Genomic DNA, 18,267 nt, shown 5'->3' on the forward strand with positions numbered 1-18,267 from the left:
TGCATCGGTTTTTATTCCCCAAGCTGCGTTCAGCCATCGGCTAAAAATGTGCAACCAATTACAAACAACAGCGGAGTGAGGTCAAAGCAACTTTATTCACATTTCAAAGAAATGAGAGTGGAATATTACACAGGGCCATTTCATCAAGTCTGCCAATTTGTGATGGCAGGTGATGCTCACCTATTCATGTAGCTATTGCACGTATCTATGGATCTTAAGCAGTAATTAGAAAAACAATCTGAGATATGTAGCACATACATGAAATTATATCTAACTGATGTAATATTCCCCCATTAATCTGCAGACAAATTAACCGTCTCTGGGTGAATGTTAATTTCTGCCTAAAAACAATTTGAAATCATGTTGATTTTAGTATTCTGGTGTTCTACAGATTTTGATAGAATTTCATTTTGGGCTAAAAATAATGATCAAAACTAATTTCTCAGTTATGTTTTAGGACATGTGGTAGGAATGTTTACAGCATAATTTAAGAGCAAAACACCTTTTCAAAAAAAAAAAAAAGGAAAAATAAGAAAGAAACCACATCAGTAACAATCAGCAGACCATAAGGCCACATACTAAACCAGCTCCATTAAAGAAATACACATGAGTGGAATAAAATAATTGCCATGCTCATGGTGATACAAAATCACAGTGAGAAAAATGGCACAGTAAACAACAACTTTTGGATCGTGAGGGATGATGACCAGACAAAAACAACAAAAGAACAAGATCAAGGGAAAAAAGAACCTTCGGGAAAAACAAAAATGTAACTTAAGTCCCTTTTAAATGTGCATCAAGTCCAGAAATGATACATTCACAAAATCAAAATTTCCTAAAGATTTTAAAGTGAGTTTTTTTTTTTCCAGTGAACATTCAAAGGCTTTTTAATAATATTTACATAATTGCCTTCTTGACTTCAAAAAGAGTTCCCATTCATCAAAAATAAAGATGAGATGTAGAATAAATAAATACATTTAAGAAAATGTACTTGTTACAGACATGGCTGGTACTCTGCTAACAGAAAACACAACAAACCAAAAACAGACAACATTAATTTTTTGAGTGTTCAGAAGAAGCTCGTCTTGAGTTTGATGGTTGGTGCAGCTTGAACAGTTGGCTGAGCTTGCCTGGCTGCAGCCTTGGCTTTGCTGCTGGCCTGGTTGGCCCGTATAGCAGATTCCAGGCGGGTTTTAAGCTCAGGTGCTGCACCAATTACTATCTTGAAGGCAGCTGGATAGAGGGGGCCAATCCGCATTAAGTTCTGAAGGGCAAAATCGTGCAGGCCTTTGGAGACTTGGGGAGCAGAGGAGATGGCATTTTCATCCAAAAGGTAGGAGATGAGCGTTGGTACAAGAAGAGCGAGCAGCTGCACCCCTATTAAACACGTAAACACAAAGAGACATTAACAAAGCTGCATAAGAAAACAAATTAGATCTGCAATCGTTAATCAATGAGTTGATCAACATAACAGCAGGTATTTTGATAAATAAATAGCCACTGAAATTGTTTTTCAAGAGAAATTATCCCAATATTCTCTGGTGTTTCACCAATGTGAGGATTTGATGGATATTTCTACTGTTTCCCGACCTTTCATGTGATCAGTTGTTTAACCAAGAAATTCGCCAGATTAATTCGTAATGAAAAAATCTCTAGTTGTATCCCTTAACACAACAAATGTAGAAGTACCTGAATACCATCGATATGTGAGGCATAACAATAGCTGCATCTCAAATAACGCTTTTGTTTTTGCAATTTGCTTTATGAGGGAACTAAAAATGAGAAAATGCAGGAACAAGATAAAGAAACAAAATACACATTTTTAAAATCTGAATAAATAATATTACATACATAATTTAGCATAATGTTAAATCAATACTGACAGTAAACTAGTGCAGGGATTCTAAATTTAGGATTTAATGCACTACTGCTCTGATCTTTAGCAGCACACAACCAAAGGCACTGAGCTTTATACTTTATGAGACCTACTTAAATGGAGCTAAACACTTTAATGGAACAAATATGGTACTTTAGTGGTCCATTAGGCCGAGGTATACTTACGGTTCTGCTCTTCACCCATGCCGACCAGATTCTCCAGGACCCTGATGCCCTCCTGCACAGCCTGCAGTTCAGCAGCAGTCCCTGGCCGACTGCGCTCCACTGCCTTCAGCTTCTCCACCATGAGTGGAGCCAGAGTGTGGATGTACGGGGTAGACAGGGCACGGCTGGAGTGCTGAAACACTGACAACAGCAGCTGGTAACACCGGGCCTGAACCTGTGGAAAAAAGAATTGAATCTCACTCACTCACACTGGTAACAAACATCTGGAAACTCAAATACGCCTTTTTCTCAGACAATTAAAATTTGTCCAGGTTGAGATTCTCAGTCTCTCCCACTCTCACAGCCCTTACCGCTGGATCACTAGAGTTCAGGCCGTTTCGGAAGCGGTCCATGCAGCCCTTCTGCAGGACTGTCACTCCTACAAGCTCACTGCTGGCAGACAGCAGGAAGAGTGTAATCGCTGTCAACATACTGATCTCATCCATGTCAGGTCTGGACTCATCTACAGAAGTACACAAGCGTATTCTCAGTGAATAAGGATGAAACACTCTTTTTCTTGTCTCTTCTACAGAAAGGCCAGAGGTCACGGTCAAACATCCGCATGTATTTGCTTACCCGGCTGTGAGTACTCGAGCACAGATGCCAGGCTGCTTCTCACGAGGCCAGTCCACTGTGTCTGCATGCTCTCCACCCGGGCCAGTGGGGAGGTGATGATGGTCTTGATGCCCTGCAGGGCGGCTGACACAGGCACAGGCACCGAGTTGTCAGAAGTCTTAACCGCAGTTTCCCTCAGCACCCCGGTGATCAGGAAGAGCACTGTGGGTAGGATAGTCATGCTCCCTGTAAAGGCAAAAAAACCAACAAAAAAAAAAAACAAGTGAGAAGTGGGTCTTTTCACAGTGAGGACCACATTGCTATGCTAATAATATTCATACTCTTAATCTGACACAAATGCATAAAGCAGCTTATAATACTATCTGAGAAATGAAAGGCACAAAGAAACCACAGCAGAACTAGGCTTTTTAGTGAGTATAAAAATATGATTTATCATTATAACACACTAATCTGAACAGTGCAGAGCAGGAAGGCAAAGTGCTCTAAAGTGATCAAAGCTGGAGCAGGCCGAAGATGAACAGTTGCATATTTTGCGTGGTGTGAGCACGTTGTTGCACTTGGCCTCGGGCCTCACCGGCAGGAGAGCAGAGCGAGGGCAGTTCGGCCAATATGGAGACTGTGTTTGCCACCAGGCGTGCACTTTCTTCGGGCAGTCGCTGAGGCCTGAGTGGCACATGGCTGGGTGACTCCTTCACACGTGTATTAAGCTGTGGTAAGTGGCGGACCAGGATGAACACGAGCAGCTCCATCGCTGCAAACACCAGAGACTTGCCAGGGACGAGCTCCCCTGTGTCTCCACCTTCCCCCAGGCTGGGATGAGAGTCTTTCTCTCCTTCTTCCTCTTTGCCTGAGCAAAACAACACAGTGACCACAGTGACCCACATAACTGATCCAACTCTACTATGAAAAAAGAAAACGTAACTAACATAATATTGATCTTAACACTCTTCCGTTAAGTTAAATCACCTTTTCGATTAAACAAAACAGCACAGGGAGTTCGTGTTTTCAGAATATAACAGTAATTAACCCTGATGTAATGTAATATAATGATTAGTGATAAGTTGCTGACCCTTGCTGGACCTCTGTCGCTGCAGATGGTCCTGTGCTGCCCTGATGGTCTCCTGTACCACAGCAGTGACCTGAAGCTGGACAGCAGGAGGGTCCCTGGTCAACAGCAGCCTGTGGAGTACGTTGAGGAGCTCCACTGCCAACAGCTACAACAGAAATAACAATTACTGTAATGCCACTGTGAAACACTGGGAATTGTGAACACTGATTTTCAGAGAGGGTGTCTATTTAATTTCTGCAGTGTAATGCCCGACACAGCATCCGTTATGACTCACTGCCAACAGGTCCACAAGCAGTTGTTAGTAAGTGGCCTAGTTTTTATGCAGAGACATGGAAGACAGGCAGCATAATGTTTAGATCGACGTTTCAATTCCAATAAAAACGCATTTGAATAACTTTCATTGTGTTTGTTATATGAAACTCAAGTACCAGTTTTTACCTATTCAAAGTACAGAAAAGCTTAGCTGATTTATAAAATGGGCTGAAAGCAAGAGAGATCTTCCCCCTGTGATGCACACACTGTCTGTGCTGTGACAGGAGACTCTAATGACTGTGTGACCGCAGCAGACAGACACACACTGTGTCCACACTTCTAGGCCAAATACGTCATACAGCCAGCAAGGCCTCATTTCAAAGGCTCCACCAACCGAGAAATATAACCTTTGTTTTTCACCATGTGTATCCTGGTTTATGGTGTGTCTGAACTTCAGGCAACATATAAAAGTAAAACCTATAAAAGTAAAAACTCTTCCGTACATCTGTAGTGTCTTCACTCTGATTACTGTCTTTACCTGGTCCTCTGCAATATGGGTCTTAGCACAAGGAGATTCTAGTAGAGTGCACAGCGCCTGCAGGCAAGACATCACATGTTCAATGGGCTCCTCGGGCCGTGGGAAGCAAAGAAACTCTATACTGACACCTGAGAGACAAAACACAGAAATGCACTTAGGGTGTGTTCGTGCTATTTTCTTCTTTTCCTCTCATCCACTACCACCCTTTCACTGTCAGCAGATGCAAGGTGGATCTGTGGATGGGAGGTAAACACAAAGCAGTTGCTCTTTGCTTGTTTTTAAGTCTGAGTAAATGAGGTGCTCCACCTCAGCACAGCAAAATACTGTAAATGCTCTAGACCACAAATGATGGCTGTGTGTCTCTTTACCCAGCATTAGATGCATCCTGTCTTTGACTGACTCCTCAAAGCTCTTTGTGGTGGAGGGGGCTCCTTGAGGGAGGGAAGGAGCTTTAGAGGGAGCTGATGGGACCTCTTCTTTCTCTTCACCAGCTCCAAACCCGGTGCTGCTCAGCCAAAGGGCCACAGCGTGCAGGACAGGGGCCCAAGAGCTTCGGTAGTGGAGCCTTGCTGTGTCTATAGTCTCTGGAGTATAAAACGCTCCACCTGAACACAGACACACAATAGTGGGAAAATACTTTTACATTAAATTACTTTCCTATTTAATTTGAAATTCATACAGATACAGAAATTAATCTAAATGTCTATTTAACAGTAAACTACGGGAAATTTTGTTGATATATCTTTTTCTTTTTTTTCAAAAACTGTCCAAATAACAGTGAAGTTTTTTTGCTGACATCTGGTGAAGTTCTCTGGAGAATACAATCTCAACTTTTGAGAAAAAGTTAAAAATCTTCTTTAGAATTAAACATTTCTAGATTCTATTCAGCATTCAGTAGGAAAAAGTCTGCCTTGTACCGTCAGGAGGCAGCTGACTGGAGAACTCAGCAGGCAGAGTGAGCAGAGCGTAGTCTCGCAGCATGGCCAGCCACAGGCGGCTCAGCGACGGCAGCTCTGGCTGCACCAAGGTGATGAGGCTGTCGGGCGGAAGCACACCGGCGCCTAGATCCTCCTCATCCTCATCGTCTTCTCCGCTTCGGACTGGCTTGGCAGGCTTAGACTCGGCCTCTTTCTTGATCTTCATCGCCACCACGTACACCTGAGACAGAAAGTCGTGTGTGTGTGTGTGTGGAATAAATATGGAATACAAATATGGAACAGTGCTCTGATCAGGGTCTTCAGTCTCACCTCAGCCCAAGCCTTCAGCACGGCCAGTTTCTCCATGGTGGTCGCACTCTCACTGTACAGCTGACTGGATGAACCCTTCCCAGCCTGCACCTTGTCCAGTGACGACACGAGCAGGTTGTGGACTCGCCGCAGGTCGTTGAGGTCACTGACTACGCCACTACCAATCCATGTACTACACACCTGTAGCCACAGAGAAGGGTCAAGGTAGTACATGGTGTAACTAATTGAATTTTAGACCTGTTAGCGATTACTTCTCTTCCAACCCTTGAGAAAAACTAAAAACCTACATTACATAACAAAGTGCTCCAGGTTGATTAACCATCATACATACCATTAAAGGAGGTGAGGGTGTCAAGGAACAGTTATTAATGAACAGGACTGACGCATTATGGCCGCACAAGTGGTGAACACATTTATAAGATTACATGCTTTTGAGGAGAACTGCTATTAGTGTCAGACGGCCAAGGGTAGAAGGTCTGAGGAGGCTTTCTTTCAGGATGGCTACAATTGTGTTATGATGGAAAACACGTTTGCTGCTGTGCTTATTCACATTTCTCTGCAGCTGCGTAGGAATATATTAAAGATTCTTTTTATCGTGTATTTTTGCTTTTAACACCTTGAGGATACAAGACATTATGGATATTTATATTGTTTTTTTATGTTGCTCTGAGTTAATCACTCCCCTGAGAAAAGAGAAACCCCGAGATCAAGTTTTTGTTCTTCGGAGAGTCCAGAAATAGCTTCAATGGACACAAACTCCCAGCCAGAGACACAAAGGGGAATGTCAAAGAGAGTAATGTTTTTAATAATACCGCTGAGAGGCATGTTTGTTATTTTCCCCTGTCACTCATTCATCACATCAGTCAAGTAAGTCAAAGGGTATTAAGGCAGAAAATTTGACACTGCTGGTTTCCAAGAGGATGATGACTCACTGTGCAGTGGTAATTAACTGTTAATGCAGTCGCATTGCTACAAAGGCCTCTAACAACTACCAACATATATGGATGTACGTGAGCTTGTTCAGTAGCACGAATGTTACAGCACAAACAGAGCTAGTTTCTAGGTGCTAATGGCATCTCTGCATTTCTGTAGTGCAAACATCAATGAGGGTTCTGAAGTCTTTTGAATGAAATGTGAATTAATTTAGTTTGTAAAAATTTTCCTATAAAACTTTCTGTCTTACCTGGCATGCCTTAGCTGTTATGTCAGATGGTGTATCAGGTGAAAATGCAGGTCTGAGGGCAGCTCCGACCTAAACGCACACACGGATGGCAGAAGTTCACCTCTTCAGTTTGTTTCACATTTGCTGTGTCACTATCAATTGAGGACTTACGTGCCATTATGCAATTTGATGTGCTTTTGACTCACATTGGCCTGGTACTGTTCCAGGATAACGTGCCCCGGGAACTCAGGCTCTGGTACGGACGCAAACTTTTTAATGATGTCCTCCAGGGCCTGCAGGCCAGCCATCCTCAGCTGGTTGCTGTGGTCTGTTGCCGCCATGAAGGCCATGCGGATGAGGTCAGACAAATGAAGCACCAACAGATCTCCTAGATGGGAGGAAAGACCAGACGGACTATGTGAGGAATAGAAATGCATTTCTAATCATTCAAAGGATTGTGAATTCAGGGAGCAGCCACATTAATCAATTAGAAAACAAAATTTATGACAGATTTGTGTTTGTTTCAACATTTGCTGGTCATTGTTTAATATTTGCTTCAGTAATCCTTAGAAAAAGCTGCAGCTATCGCCTCCTCCAAGGTCTCTGTGTTTGCTTTTTAACACCTTCCTCTTAGCGAGAGTGAATTTAAGATTAAATACGAGTGAGAACAACAAATCAGTTTTCAGTGTGTGCTTGCAGTGATTCAAAAGAAACCAGATATCGACCTTGAGGCTGAGATTTAATTGAGTTTTAGCTCAAGTGTACCTTTCAAGGGATTAGTTGGATACACCAACCTGCAGACCAACCATCCACTCTATCCCAGTCACTAAATTTGGCTTAGCTGCTTCCAGAGAGCAAAAATTACAACACTGTGCTCTCACTGTCTAGCCAGTAAAATGCTTCCTTATTTCCAAGGAGCTTATATAAATACTGGCTCCTTTATCTGTCACAGTGCAAAAAAAAAAAAAAAAAAAACATATCACTACCTCTCTTGCTTACTCATCTCTAGCTTGGTTCTATCCTTACATAAAAGAACATGAATGAGCTTCTTCAGCATCTGACACTATATCTGCCTCAAGAAGATACAGATATACTGTACATACTCAACCCAAAAAATAAATCTAATTTAATTGGACTGACAAAAGACTAGGCGTGGCATCAATCAATCACAAACCCGTAAGTGAACTTCAAGCTACTCTGTTCTGGCAGCAGAGTGACTTGTACCTTTGGGGTTCTTGGCTTGAGCAGAGCGGGCAGCTGCCAGGTCGAAGTGTGTTTTGTCTGCATTCTCACACAGCAGGATGATGCGGCACAAGCAGTCGGCGGCAAACACCCGCGTCACCCAGCGCGGAGCCACAGAGGGTTTTGACTTGTCATCTTCGCCCAGGCCTGTGAACATGGTGTCATCGTCCATCTCGTCTTTTTTCTCGGAGTCTTCCTCATCCTTTTCCACCTCAAATGCAACGGCTCCTCCTACATCTGAAAGAGGAGATGGACTATGGTTGGGTGGGCTATAAAAATAAACATGTCTTAACTTCTCTGACTGCTGTAACTTTGTTTTATGTTCCAGCCTTAATTTCCCCAGAAACAGAAAATGGTACAGTGTTGTATTTTGCTGTTTTGTAGATTTACCTGTAGTAGCTGCTAGGACATCCTTACAGAGTTTCAGCCAATGAGAAAGCTTTTCCACAGCAAGAGAAGACAGCATGTGGCCCAGTGTGTCATGGATATCAGAACACAGCTTCCTGTCTGTCTCGCGATCCAGCATGCCAAACAGAACACCCTCCAGACCGGTTTCTGTGATGTTCAGATCTGAACCAGGGACAAACAATGACAGAGTCACAGTGTCTCGCTGGGGTATAATAACTAAACAGAATGCTCTTGTCAGGTACATGATTTATACTCACTGATTGTAGTGCTGTCTTTGCTGTCTCCTGCTCTCTTCGCCAGGCTCATGGCATACTCACAGACCTCTGCAGCTTCCCTCTGGGCGAGCTGTCTCAAGCACGCCACAGCAGCACGACGCAGCAACAGGTGAGAGCTGCACAGGTGCACCTGCAGGGATCCCATAGCACAGCAGGAAATGATTAAGATTAAGATTAAGATAAACTATAAGCACTGTACTTGTGGCCCAAAACTCATCTCTTACACAGAGACAGGGCACCAGGCTGGACAGGTTGACGTGGCGAGGGGCGAACATGTGCAGCTGCTGCAGACATGAGATGGCAGCCGCTTGCACAAGGGAGTCAGAGTGGTCCTGCATTATGGCACAACCAACCAGACAGGACGAGCGTATGGTGGAGATGGTGGCTCCATTTCCTAGTAGAGTGACAGACAAAAAGAAACAGCATTTTTTGAAGTTAGAGGAGACAGAAGTCTGCTTCAGTGGCCTATAGTGGGTTAAAAATTGATTACACTGCCATCTGCTGGTCGAGATGGCTTTTAAATGTCACAGTGATAGAAACAAAGTTTGTGGTGTTTCTGCCACAGTTACCCTGTAACTCTGGTCCCACAGTAGTGATGAGAGCTCCCAGGCAGCGGCCCAAACACTGGTGCACCTCTATGTGTGATGGGGGCACAGTGAGGAGCAAGGTGAGCACCAGGGACAGAGTGGGCTCCACGTAGCCTCTGTACATGGGACCACTGGAGTCCACAATCAGAGCCAGAGAGTGCAGAGCCCAAGTCTGATTAAAAAAAAAAAAAAGGGTAGACAATAACTGAATTAGAATTGAGTAAAGCAAAAATGATTAAAAAAGGCTGATGTTTTTTCCCATCAAATTATGAAATTAGAAATGAAATACAACATTAAAAACAACATCTAAGTTATCCAGTTCAGACAGAAGAGGCTTAGGGACAAAAAATCATTGAAACCACTTTAATTCCCTTATTTTTATCCAACTATGAATTAATTCTAATATACAGTATATTCCTCCTGGGTAATTCACTGTACCTGGACCTCGTGAGAGGACCCATCCTGTGCCAGAGCTAATAGGATGCTGACGCTGGTCTTTAAGTGCTGGCCTGAGCCAATTCCTCCAACATAACGATGCAGACAGCCGAGAGCCAGTGAATGGCCTGTCCTTGAAACTACATCACGGGCTGACTTCAGTCTGGAAATAGAGGAGAAGGACGAGAGATATGGATCACATGATTAAAGCCAAGGACAGAGAAGTAGTTCAAGACCGATGACTCACAATCAACGACTGAAACTATCATCTTCCTGAAAACATCTTAAAAACTGTTTTTTGTGTGTAACTGGTTATAATGAGGATCAGTTGACCCGAGTCTCTCTTGTTCTTAACAGGAGAAATAACAGGACAAAAAACAGAGACTAAAGAAAAAAAAACACAGATGATACAAATATGAAAATCCTACTTGTCAAAGCTGGTCTGCGCCATTCTGGCGATGAAGGTAGCCTCTCCCACCACCTGAGCCATCCTGCCCAGGGCCTCTCCAGCAGCACAGCGCAGGATGGGGTTAGGATTGTCCAAAGCTCCCATCACCAGGGCCAGAGCCGACTTACGCACCTCCTCAGGACCAAGAGTGCTCTTGTTCTCGGCCAAACCCTTCAGCCAGGCAGAAAGAAAAACATACATTATTTCTCATTGAATGTATGAACAATTAATGAATTAACGAAACATGATATTCTCGTCTTAAGAGGATATAAAGCAAGTTTGCTCACCTTGAGGGCACTAAGCACTGCAGTAAAGATGTTCAGTTGGACTGCCTGCTGTCGAACACCTTTTGCCTGCTTAATACATTCTGCAAAGTGGTCTAGCATCTGCAGCCTGAATCACGTACAAAGTCAGGAGGAACATATTACAAACGAGCATGCCACAAAGATTCATAGTGCAGCAGGGAGTATAAAGAAACAATAAACCAACACATCACAAAAAACAAATGCAAAATGTTGACATGTTGCCAATACAAATATAAAATTAGTTTTTATTGTTTACAAAGCCTTTTAAAAAACTAATTTTTAACATTCCAACTTCACTTTTCACCTGTGTTTGAAGGAGACGTGGGGGAAAACCACACCAAACAGAGCCACGGACGCGTCGATGACAGACACACCCAAAGGGAGAGGCCCCGGGATGGCTTCACCTACAGGGACACGCAGGTAGATGGAGGAGGGATCGTGTTCTAGAGCTCCGCTGCCAGATGCACTGTTGGGCTGCAGCTGTTTAGGAACAGTAAAGCAGTAATATTAACACCAATAGCACAGACCAAACATTGTATAGCACCTAAGAAATCTGATTATAATAGTGGAGGTTGTTGCTTTAATCAAATAACACAAAATAATCAAGCTTTCTGTCTAAATATCTATTATAGAAACACAAACAGAATCAACATTTATTTTCTTTACTAACCTGATCCTCTATGGACTTGTGGTCAGTCTCCTGTAGCCAGGAGCCCATGAGCACACTGTCGTCATAGTGACAGAGAGAGCGCAGCAAGGAGGTGGTGGTGTTGGCTGAGTTGTCAGTCAAAGTGAACTCAGCCACCAGCTCTCTCAGGAGGGCATTGAAACTGCCTACACGAGAGGATTGCAGGGTTTAAAACACCTCCTATAGATGTTCTTAACTTCGGTGAAAAAAAAGTGCAGAAGTTTTTCTGTTACCTTCATAGGTCTTGGGAGGCAACAGAGCCAGGATGTCATACAACCTGAGCCTCACCATCGCTGCGCTTGCTTTCAGATGAGCACCATGGACCTTAATGATGGCAGGGACACTGAAAAAAAGGTGGAAACATAACAATCATTAGATATATGATCAGAAAACAATGAAAGAAAAGCAGGAAAGAGTTATTACACATGACAAAATTAATGAACTGTCTGTACAAAAATCCTGAAATCCTCCAACAAAGATAAAACACCTCTGTTTTTTGTCATCCAACAGACAGTCATGATTAAAAGCATCACACTCACTGAGACATCATGGTCATGGCACATTCAATGGGAGTCATCAGTCTACGGATCACGTCTTCTGTAAGCAGCTCGGGACAGTGGGCCACAAAGCTACGCATGGCTACAAGAGAAAGGGTTATTAGTCCTAATTATGTCTGCTGAAATTATAGAGAGTGTGAAAGTAAACAGGACGGTGTTTCTTTACCGCACAGCGCTCCAGCTCGGCCCTCCAGGGTGACCTGCCAGGTGAAGGAGTCTCCTCTGGCCTTTTCTGCCTCTAACTCCTTCTGGGAGCGAGGAAACACATTCCTCCACAGCAGCAGCATCTTGGGGAGGTGATAGCGTACAAGGGCAGGACCTGGGCACAATGCGGTGACCATGTCGGTGGTGAGAGGGAGACAGTATAACTGACAAATCAAAGCCAAGAGATAAGCAATGTCTAGGAGACTCACCCAGAGTCATCAGGGCCCCTAACAGAAGCCATCCAGCCTGCGTGCGCTGCAGGGACAGTCGACTATTCTGAGCAGCCGTCCGCAGGAGATCTTCAGCTATAATCACGACCAACTACAAGAGAAGAACACAGTGTAATCAGTGAGGCTGATACAGTCATGTCAATCAGGGTGAGGTGACAGAAACTGACAGAAACAAATGAGAAGGAACCCATAAAAGTGAATCGGTGATTGATCTGTGTATCGTTACAGGCTGCACACCTTGCCCTTGGAGTGGGGGATACCCAGTGGGCACTGGTGTACGCCTCCCAGCAGAGCAGCCATGGCAAAGCTGTAGCCGCTCACAGCTTCAGGTGAACTCTTCAGGTTGTTGATTCGCTCTGCGCAGCGATCGAGCAGCGGGGTCAGCTGATAGGGCAGGGCCACAGCAACACAGCGCAGGCACCATGCAGCCGCCAAGCGAGCTGCCATGCTCGGGTGCAGCAGCACTGAAGTCACAGTCTCGAGGAGTCCTGGGGAAAAGAACATGAAATGTGTTTCAAGCTGTGAATGAACTGAGTCTAAATTCACCACCACTGACTGGAGATTCCAACTTATGTGATTCAGTGAGTACTTCAGGTAGTTAAACAAGGTGGATGTAAGATGTTATTATGTATTTTATGTGTCTCACCTATAGAAGGCTCCTGGATGAGCGGTGAAGCTGTGGCACTCAAGCTCTGAACTAGACTGCCCAGTTCTTTCAGTGCGCACACCATAACATGCTGACTGGCAGAGACGTCTGCTGCCCCTGCCTTGTTCTCTCCACTGATGTCATTCACTACTGCCTCTGGAAGAACAAGAAACAAAGAGAAAAAAAAAGAGAAACAAGGGAGAATAAAATGTCAAAATAAAACAGAAGGTGAAAGAGATCAAGTTATTAATCAGCTTCAAATGTTTTCATTTTTATTACTAATCTTCACAGATTGAAGATATAACAATATGTTACTTCATTCATAGTTCAGAATGTGTGCAGCACTGATGGATAAGGTGGCCTTCAATCAGTATCAACATAGACTGATATATTCTCAGGAACACAGGACTTTGTTTAAGAATCTAATTATAATCCTTTGGCACTATTAAATAAGTATACTGTTGCTTGTAATAACTGACTGACCACATTAGGCCATGCATTGCTGTCACACGTCATGGAGCTGCAAAGTTCTGCAAATACAAAGCTACTACTTCAAAATGCAGAAGAAGACACTGGTATACGCCAAAACCGAGAGCTCAGAGGATTTTTTGATACAAAAAGAACAGAATGTACAAAGGTTAATTAAACTGCTGATAAGCCTAATGGCCATTTATCAAGAACTGAAATCATCAGAGCTCTTAATAGGTAGAAGTCAAGACAGATCACACATAAGGAAAATGTGGATTAAATGACTTTAGGAAGAGATTCAAAGCTGCTTCTTGAACTGTGGCAGTCATGGTTTTTATTCCCCACACAATTTGGGACACAGGGAACCACTGTTGAATACAGAACAGAACAGACACTAGGAGGTCCCGCTTCCATCATGGCTCCAGGAAACGGTTTTCCAAGTCACTTTTAGGACAGACATTTCTCATTTCAAGAAGTCACACAGATCCAGCTGGTTGGAAAAGCTACAAGCAGCAATTATAAAGTGAACAGTGAAGTGGCCATGTCTTTAGAGAAACCAGACATTCAACATCTTTTTTTCAAATTCTGCCTTAACATCAATTAGAACAAAATAATGTAGGTTTGACATAATTTACAATAGTTTAAAGGTTGCAAAGCAAATCAGAGTAAGAATCATCCCTTTTAAATGAGATAAAGCTGATTATAAAATGTCTGCTGTGTTGTTATAGAGCAGAGACACTGTGACCAAAATAAAACTAAACAATGGACAAGCACAAGGAGTGAATACTATTTCTTGTTGATGTGGGGTGGGAATGGCTTCTTCCTACTATGTGTCTATGAATTTAGTGGCACATGCATTTTTTCTGCTAGTGTCAGCCACATGTCAGCATTCAGAAAGAGTAATGTTATCGGCTCCGTGGGGACTGTGATGCAGTAACAGAATAAGAATTCACAGGGAAACAGCCATGAAGGCTACGAAATAATGCAAGCATGAGTAACTTGAATGCTGAGCTGGCAATGAATAATGTTACTGACATTCTGATGCTGCCTGTGGTTAAAAAGAGATGCGAAGAAAGAGGAGAGTGATCCAAAAGAAGCAAGAGCCGAAAGCAAATAAGAGAGCAGAAACAGGGAAAGCCATCTCCACATGCAACACCAGAGACAGAAAAGAAAAACCTTTTTCCCTGTACACCGCAAGCGCAAACCATGCAAGAAATTTTACAAACTGAATGAAGGGTGAATTAAAAATGATAATGGATGAGTACTTACTCTGTAATGCTCTGAACCGTGACATTTCCCCCCCATCCTCCTTACCCACAGCCCTCATTTGCTTGCTGATGGCTTGGCAGATTTCTTTGCCGGCTGCAATTTGTGCTTTCTCCCCAAGTAAGCCCCCGAGGGTGGCACGAAGCATGAAGGAGACACAGCGGCGTGAGTACACGGCCTCAACATGTGTCTGCGTGGCCCGCGGGTGAGACACCAGGTCCAAAACGTGGGACAGGAATGTGGCAAAGTTGCGCTCTAGCCACTGACCACCAAGTGTAGTCACAAACACAACGTAGGCCTGAGGGAGATAAAGAAAGATTACGTGTGAAGTGGCTGAACCAGACAATTCAGGCTCAGGTTCTCTGAGAATTTCTGAGAATTCAGCTCACCTGTGTGACGCCCACCCGCACCTCCCTGCTGACAGAGCCTCCCCCCTTCAACATCTCCCCTCCGCTCTTCAGGAAGCCAGATCCACCTCGCAGAAATCCAGTGGCCATTAGCTCTAGGACCTCCTCCAGAGTGGCCCGCTTCACATTCTGGCGCATCACTGAGGCAAAACAAGCAGAGATCTTGAAGAACAGGAGTGGCAAGCTAGTTTACTTAGCATGAACATAGCTGAATATAAACTACACAATCAACTCTTTAACCTACCAGCTGCTTGTTTGGGCATCAAAGCAGTAGCCATGACTGTCCCCAGCAGTTTGGCCACTGCTACCCGAACCCCATAGTTGGATCCTTCCAGGGCCTTAAAACACAACGTGGCCATGTTCTCCAGCTCTGTGGTCCACATGAATACTGCCTCATTCTGCAGCTCCAACAGGCACTGATCAGACGAGAACAATAAAGATGGAGCCTTTTAGTCACATTTATATTATGTCTGTACAGAAAACACCTCTTTTGTGTTTGGTGTTTCAACACTGTGCAACCAACGGCCCTTTAAGAGCACATAAAAAGATTGATTTTACATAATATACACCTACCAATATATACAGGCCACACAACTTGTACCATATATAGTTCAGTTGGTGTCATGTATTTTAAACAGGAAGTCTGTCTTTGCACAACACATCTGAGTTTGGTCAACATACATGACACAGCACAAATATGAGTCAGCGGAATTTCTGTGCTTCTAATTACACAGCTTTACTTATGTCCTACAGGGAAAAACCTTAAAAAGTTGCCCAAACCACAACCACAAAAAAAAAAAATCACCTGGCCCCTTCATCTATATGACAAGAGCACAGAACACTGCCTTGACTTGACTTGATATTGCTGGCAGATGTCACAAAAACATTAAATTGGCTTAGCTTAGTTAAGAACATAAAAGCTACTAATTTCTGAAGCAAAGTTTGTTTTTGGAAGAAAAGCTCTGATCATTACAATAGGTGTTGGTTCTAGGGGTTATAAGAATCAGTGCAAGGAACCTTCACAAACATTCAGCAGAATGGGACATGATAATGACCACACCTGCTAAATCTAATATACTTTTAAAAAATCCTTTATAGTTTAATTGAGACATTTTTCTGACACTAACCTTTGCTACCACACAGCGTACGGCCATGGACCTGTCTGTGAGTAGAGAGCGGGCATTCTTGTAGATATCTCTGTGACATGACGCTGCAGCCCCACCCAGCCCACTCAGCACCTTTTGCAGGCTGAGGAGGATCTCTCCTCTGCCTTGGGACTAGATCAACAAAGTAAAAGCAAAAATACGAGAATTAAAATAGATGTCACACAGGTTTCTGAATAATAAATCTAAATAATTATTCACTGCTGTTCCAATATTCCAATTTACAAGTTGACCTAATACATTCCTGCTACAAAAGACAATGGAAAACTGCATTGAAATTTTGCACTCTTAAAAGTTTTACCTCTGCACTCTTTAATGCCTTCAAAAGATTATTAATTGTGTCTGGAAAGGAGCTTCCCAGCATCCTGCCCATCTTCTCATAAAAGGCTCCCACACATGCCACTGCAGCACTGTAAGAAAAGTTACTGCATGCTGATCACAGATCACTTCAAATTACTTGATAAACAATGCAATAGCATAATCAGATGAGATTTCACAATCAATCATCTTCATCATGAGTTAGATTTAGCCTCAACGCTTTAAACACACAACCCCCATGTGCATGTATATTCCATATGCCCTCAAAGTCTACATTTATCTGTATAGAAACAAGCAAGTATAAAAAAAATCATGAATAAAACCTTGCTAGACACCACAGATGCTGTGTCAACCTCTGAAAAACATCACAGTATCTGCTCATGTACACTTAATCCCCCCTTTTAAACATGAAATCTGCAGATTAACATTTGGCTTAACTGCTGATACCCAGAAGGTGGGGCAACAGAATATGACTGAATAGCTCATATCTAAATGCAAATGTACATAATCTGAAATATACACAGTGACTGTTTTTTTATTTTAAATAGCATATAAAGAAATACTGTTGGGATTATAAATGGGATCTTACAGTTTTGTTGGCAAGTACGCAGGTGTGTCATCTTTGCTTTTGATGATGTCATTGCATTTATCCAGAGTCTGGAAAACTGTAAAGGTGTCGCCGATGCTGTAGAGTGTGGCAAGGTTTTTGGCCAGCAGTTTTCTTGTTGGCGGTCCAGGGGCGCTGCTGATCAGTCCTGTCAGCTGTTCCACCAGCTTCTTCTGCTTCTCCTTCACATCCACCTGCCAGACAAACCCAAAACAAAGTCACAAACTGTTTCTAATGAAACTCAGAAAGAAACGAAGCTAAAAACAGAACAGTCACCTTATTTGCAGCCACAAGCACTTTATCCAAGAAGCGAAGCCATTCAAAGATGAAGACAGGCCTTTTTGCTTCAGTGATCTGGGCCAAGGCATCTTCGTTGAGCAGCAGACTGTGAGCCAGCTCCATGGCGAGGACCTTTTGACACAGTGCTGTACACCCTCGCCTCTGCAATGTTAAGTTAGGGGATGTGCGTTGTCAGTACATGTCTAATATTTGCCCCTTCATCCAGTCAGATTAGCTATCATGTAGAAAACATTACAACAGTACTTGAGTTACTGAAGCTCTGTGGCCATTTCCCGTCCTTGCAACGACTTGGTTATATTTATACCAGAGACACAAGTAATGATAACATTACAGCAGCTGTCACTGGCTCAGACGTTATTGAACCCGTCCTTATTTGTCGTATAAAGTGTAGCAAACTGAAATGTTAAAGCTTTAACACTTCGCAGTTCTGTGCTGACAGCTGCCTCCTTCCAGCTGTTGATAGGCGAGCCAGTTAGCAACCCAAGCTAGCTAGTTCCTACGAGGAATAAGCTAAACTCCGGCTACACATTCTGACCCAAACAAAGCGTCACCTATCTATCATATTTTAAAACATTCAAATGTTAAAAAACACCTTCTGTAACAACAACCTCCTGACATGAGGGATATAAGTGACCAAATTGTTCATCCTACCCGTGTTTCGATAATCCAGGATGAATGACGACGAGTATCAGCGGTGTCGCATTAAAGTTCGTCCGATGTGGACCCAATAAAATAATTTGCAAAAACAAAAACAGAAAACGCAGATTAA

General features: G+C 43.2%; 1 protein-coding gene across 3 annotated transcripts; it reads right to left on the minus strand.

Moving 5' to 3' along the window:
• Positions 1-76: 76 nt before the first annotated feature.
• Positions 77-18,215, minus strand: heatr5b (HEAT repeat containing 5B). 3 transcript variants are annotated; one of them, XM_041049706.1, is made up of 36 exons: positions 18,150-18,215; positions 17,475-17,639; positions 17,181-17,392; positions 16,575-16,683; positions 16,238-16,387; positions 15,355-15,526; positions 15,093-15,250; positions 14,707-15,001; positions 12,970-13,125; positions 12,561-12,811; positions 12,303-12,414; positions 12,056-12,208; positions 11,872-11,971; positions 11,566-11,675; positions 11,315-11,478; positions 10,949-11,124; positions 10,627-10,732; positions 10,320-10,510; positions 9,895-10,054; positions 9,439-9,628; positions 9,094-9,263; positions 8,852-8,999; positions 8,577-8,756; positions 8,169-8,423; positions 7,151-7,332; positions 6,966-7,034; positions 5,783-5,962; positions 5,453-5,693; positions 4,904-5,140; positions 4,536-4,663; positions 3,746-3,890; positions 3,251-3,523; positions 2,677-2,901; positions 2,412-2,563; positions 2,062-2,275; positions 77-1,377 (listed from the first exon to the last, which is right to left on the minus strand). In XM_041049706.1, the coding sequence occupies exons 2-36, from the start codon at positions 17,598-17,600 to the stop codon at positions 1,070-1,072; spliced, it is 6,198 nt and encodes a 2,065-aa protein (XP_040905640.1). In that variant the 5' UTR covers positions 17,601-17,639; positions 18,150-18,215; the 3' UTR covers positions 77-1,069. The 3 variants fall into 3 exon arrangements, with proteins under 3 accessions (XP_040905640.1, XP_040905641.1, XP_040905638.1); XM_041049707.1 differs by lacking the exon at positions 18,150-18,215 and having other exon boundaries at positions 14,752-15,001; positions 17,475-17,643; XM_041049704.1 differs by lacking the exon at positions 18,150-18,215 and having other exon boundaries at positions 17,475-17,643.
• Between the last annotated feature and the right edge of the window lie 52 nt (positions 18,216-18,267).

This window comes from Toxotes jaculatrix, chromosome 11 (genome assembly GCF_017976425.1).
Source record: "Toxotes jaculatrix isolate fToxJac2 chromosome 11, fToxJac2.pri, whole genome shotgun sequence".
Classification (NCBI taxonomy): Eukaryota; Metazoa; Chordata; class Actinopteri; family Toxotidae; genus Toxotes; species Toxotes jaculatrix.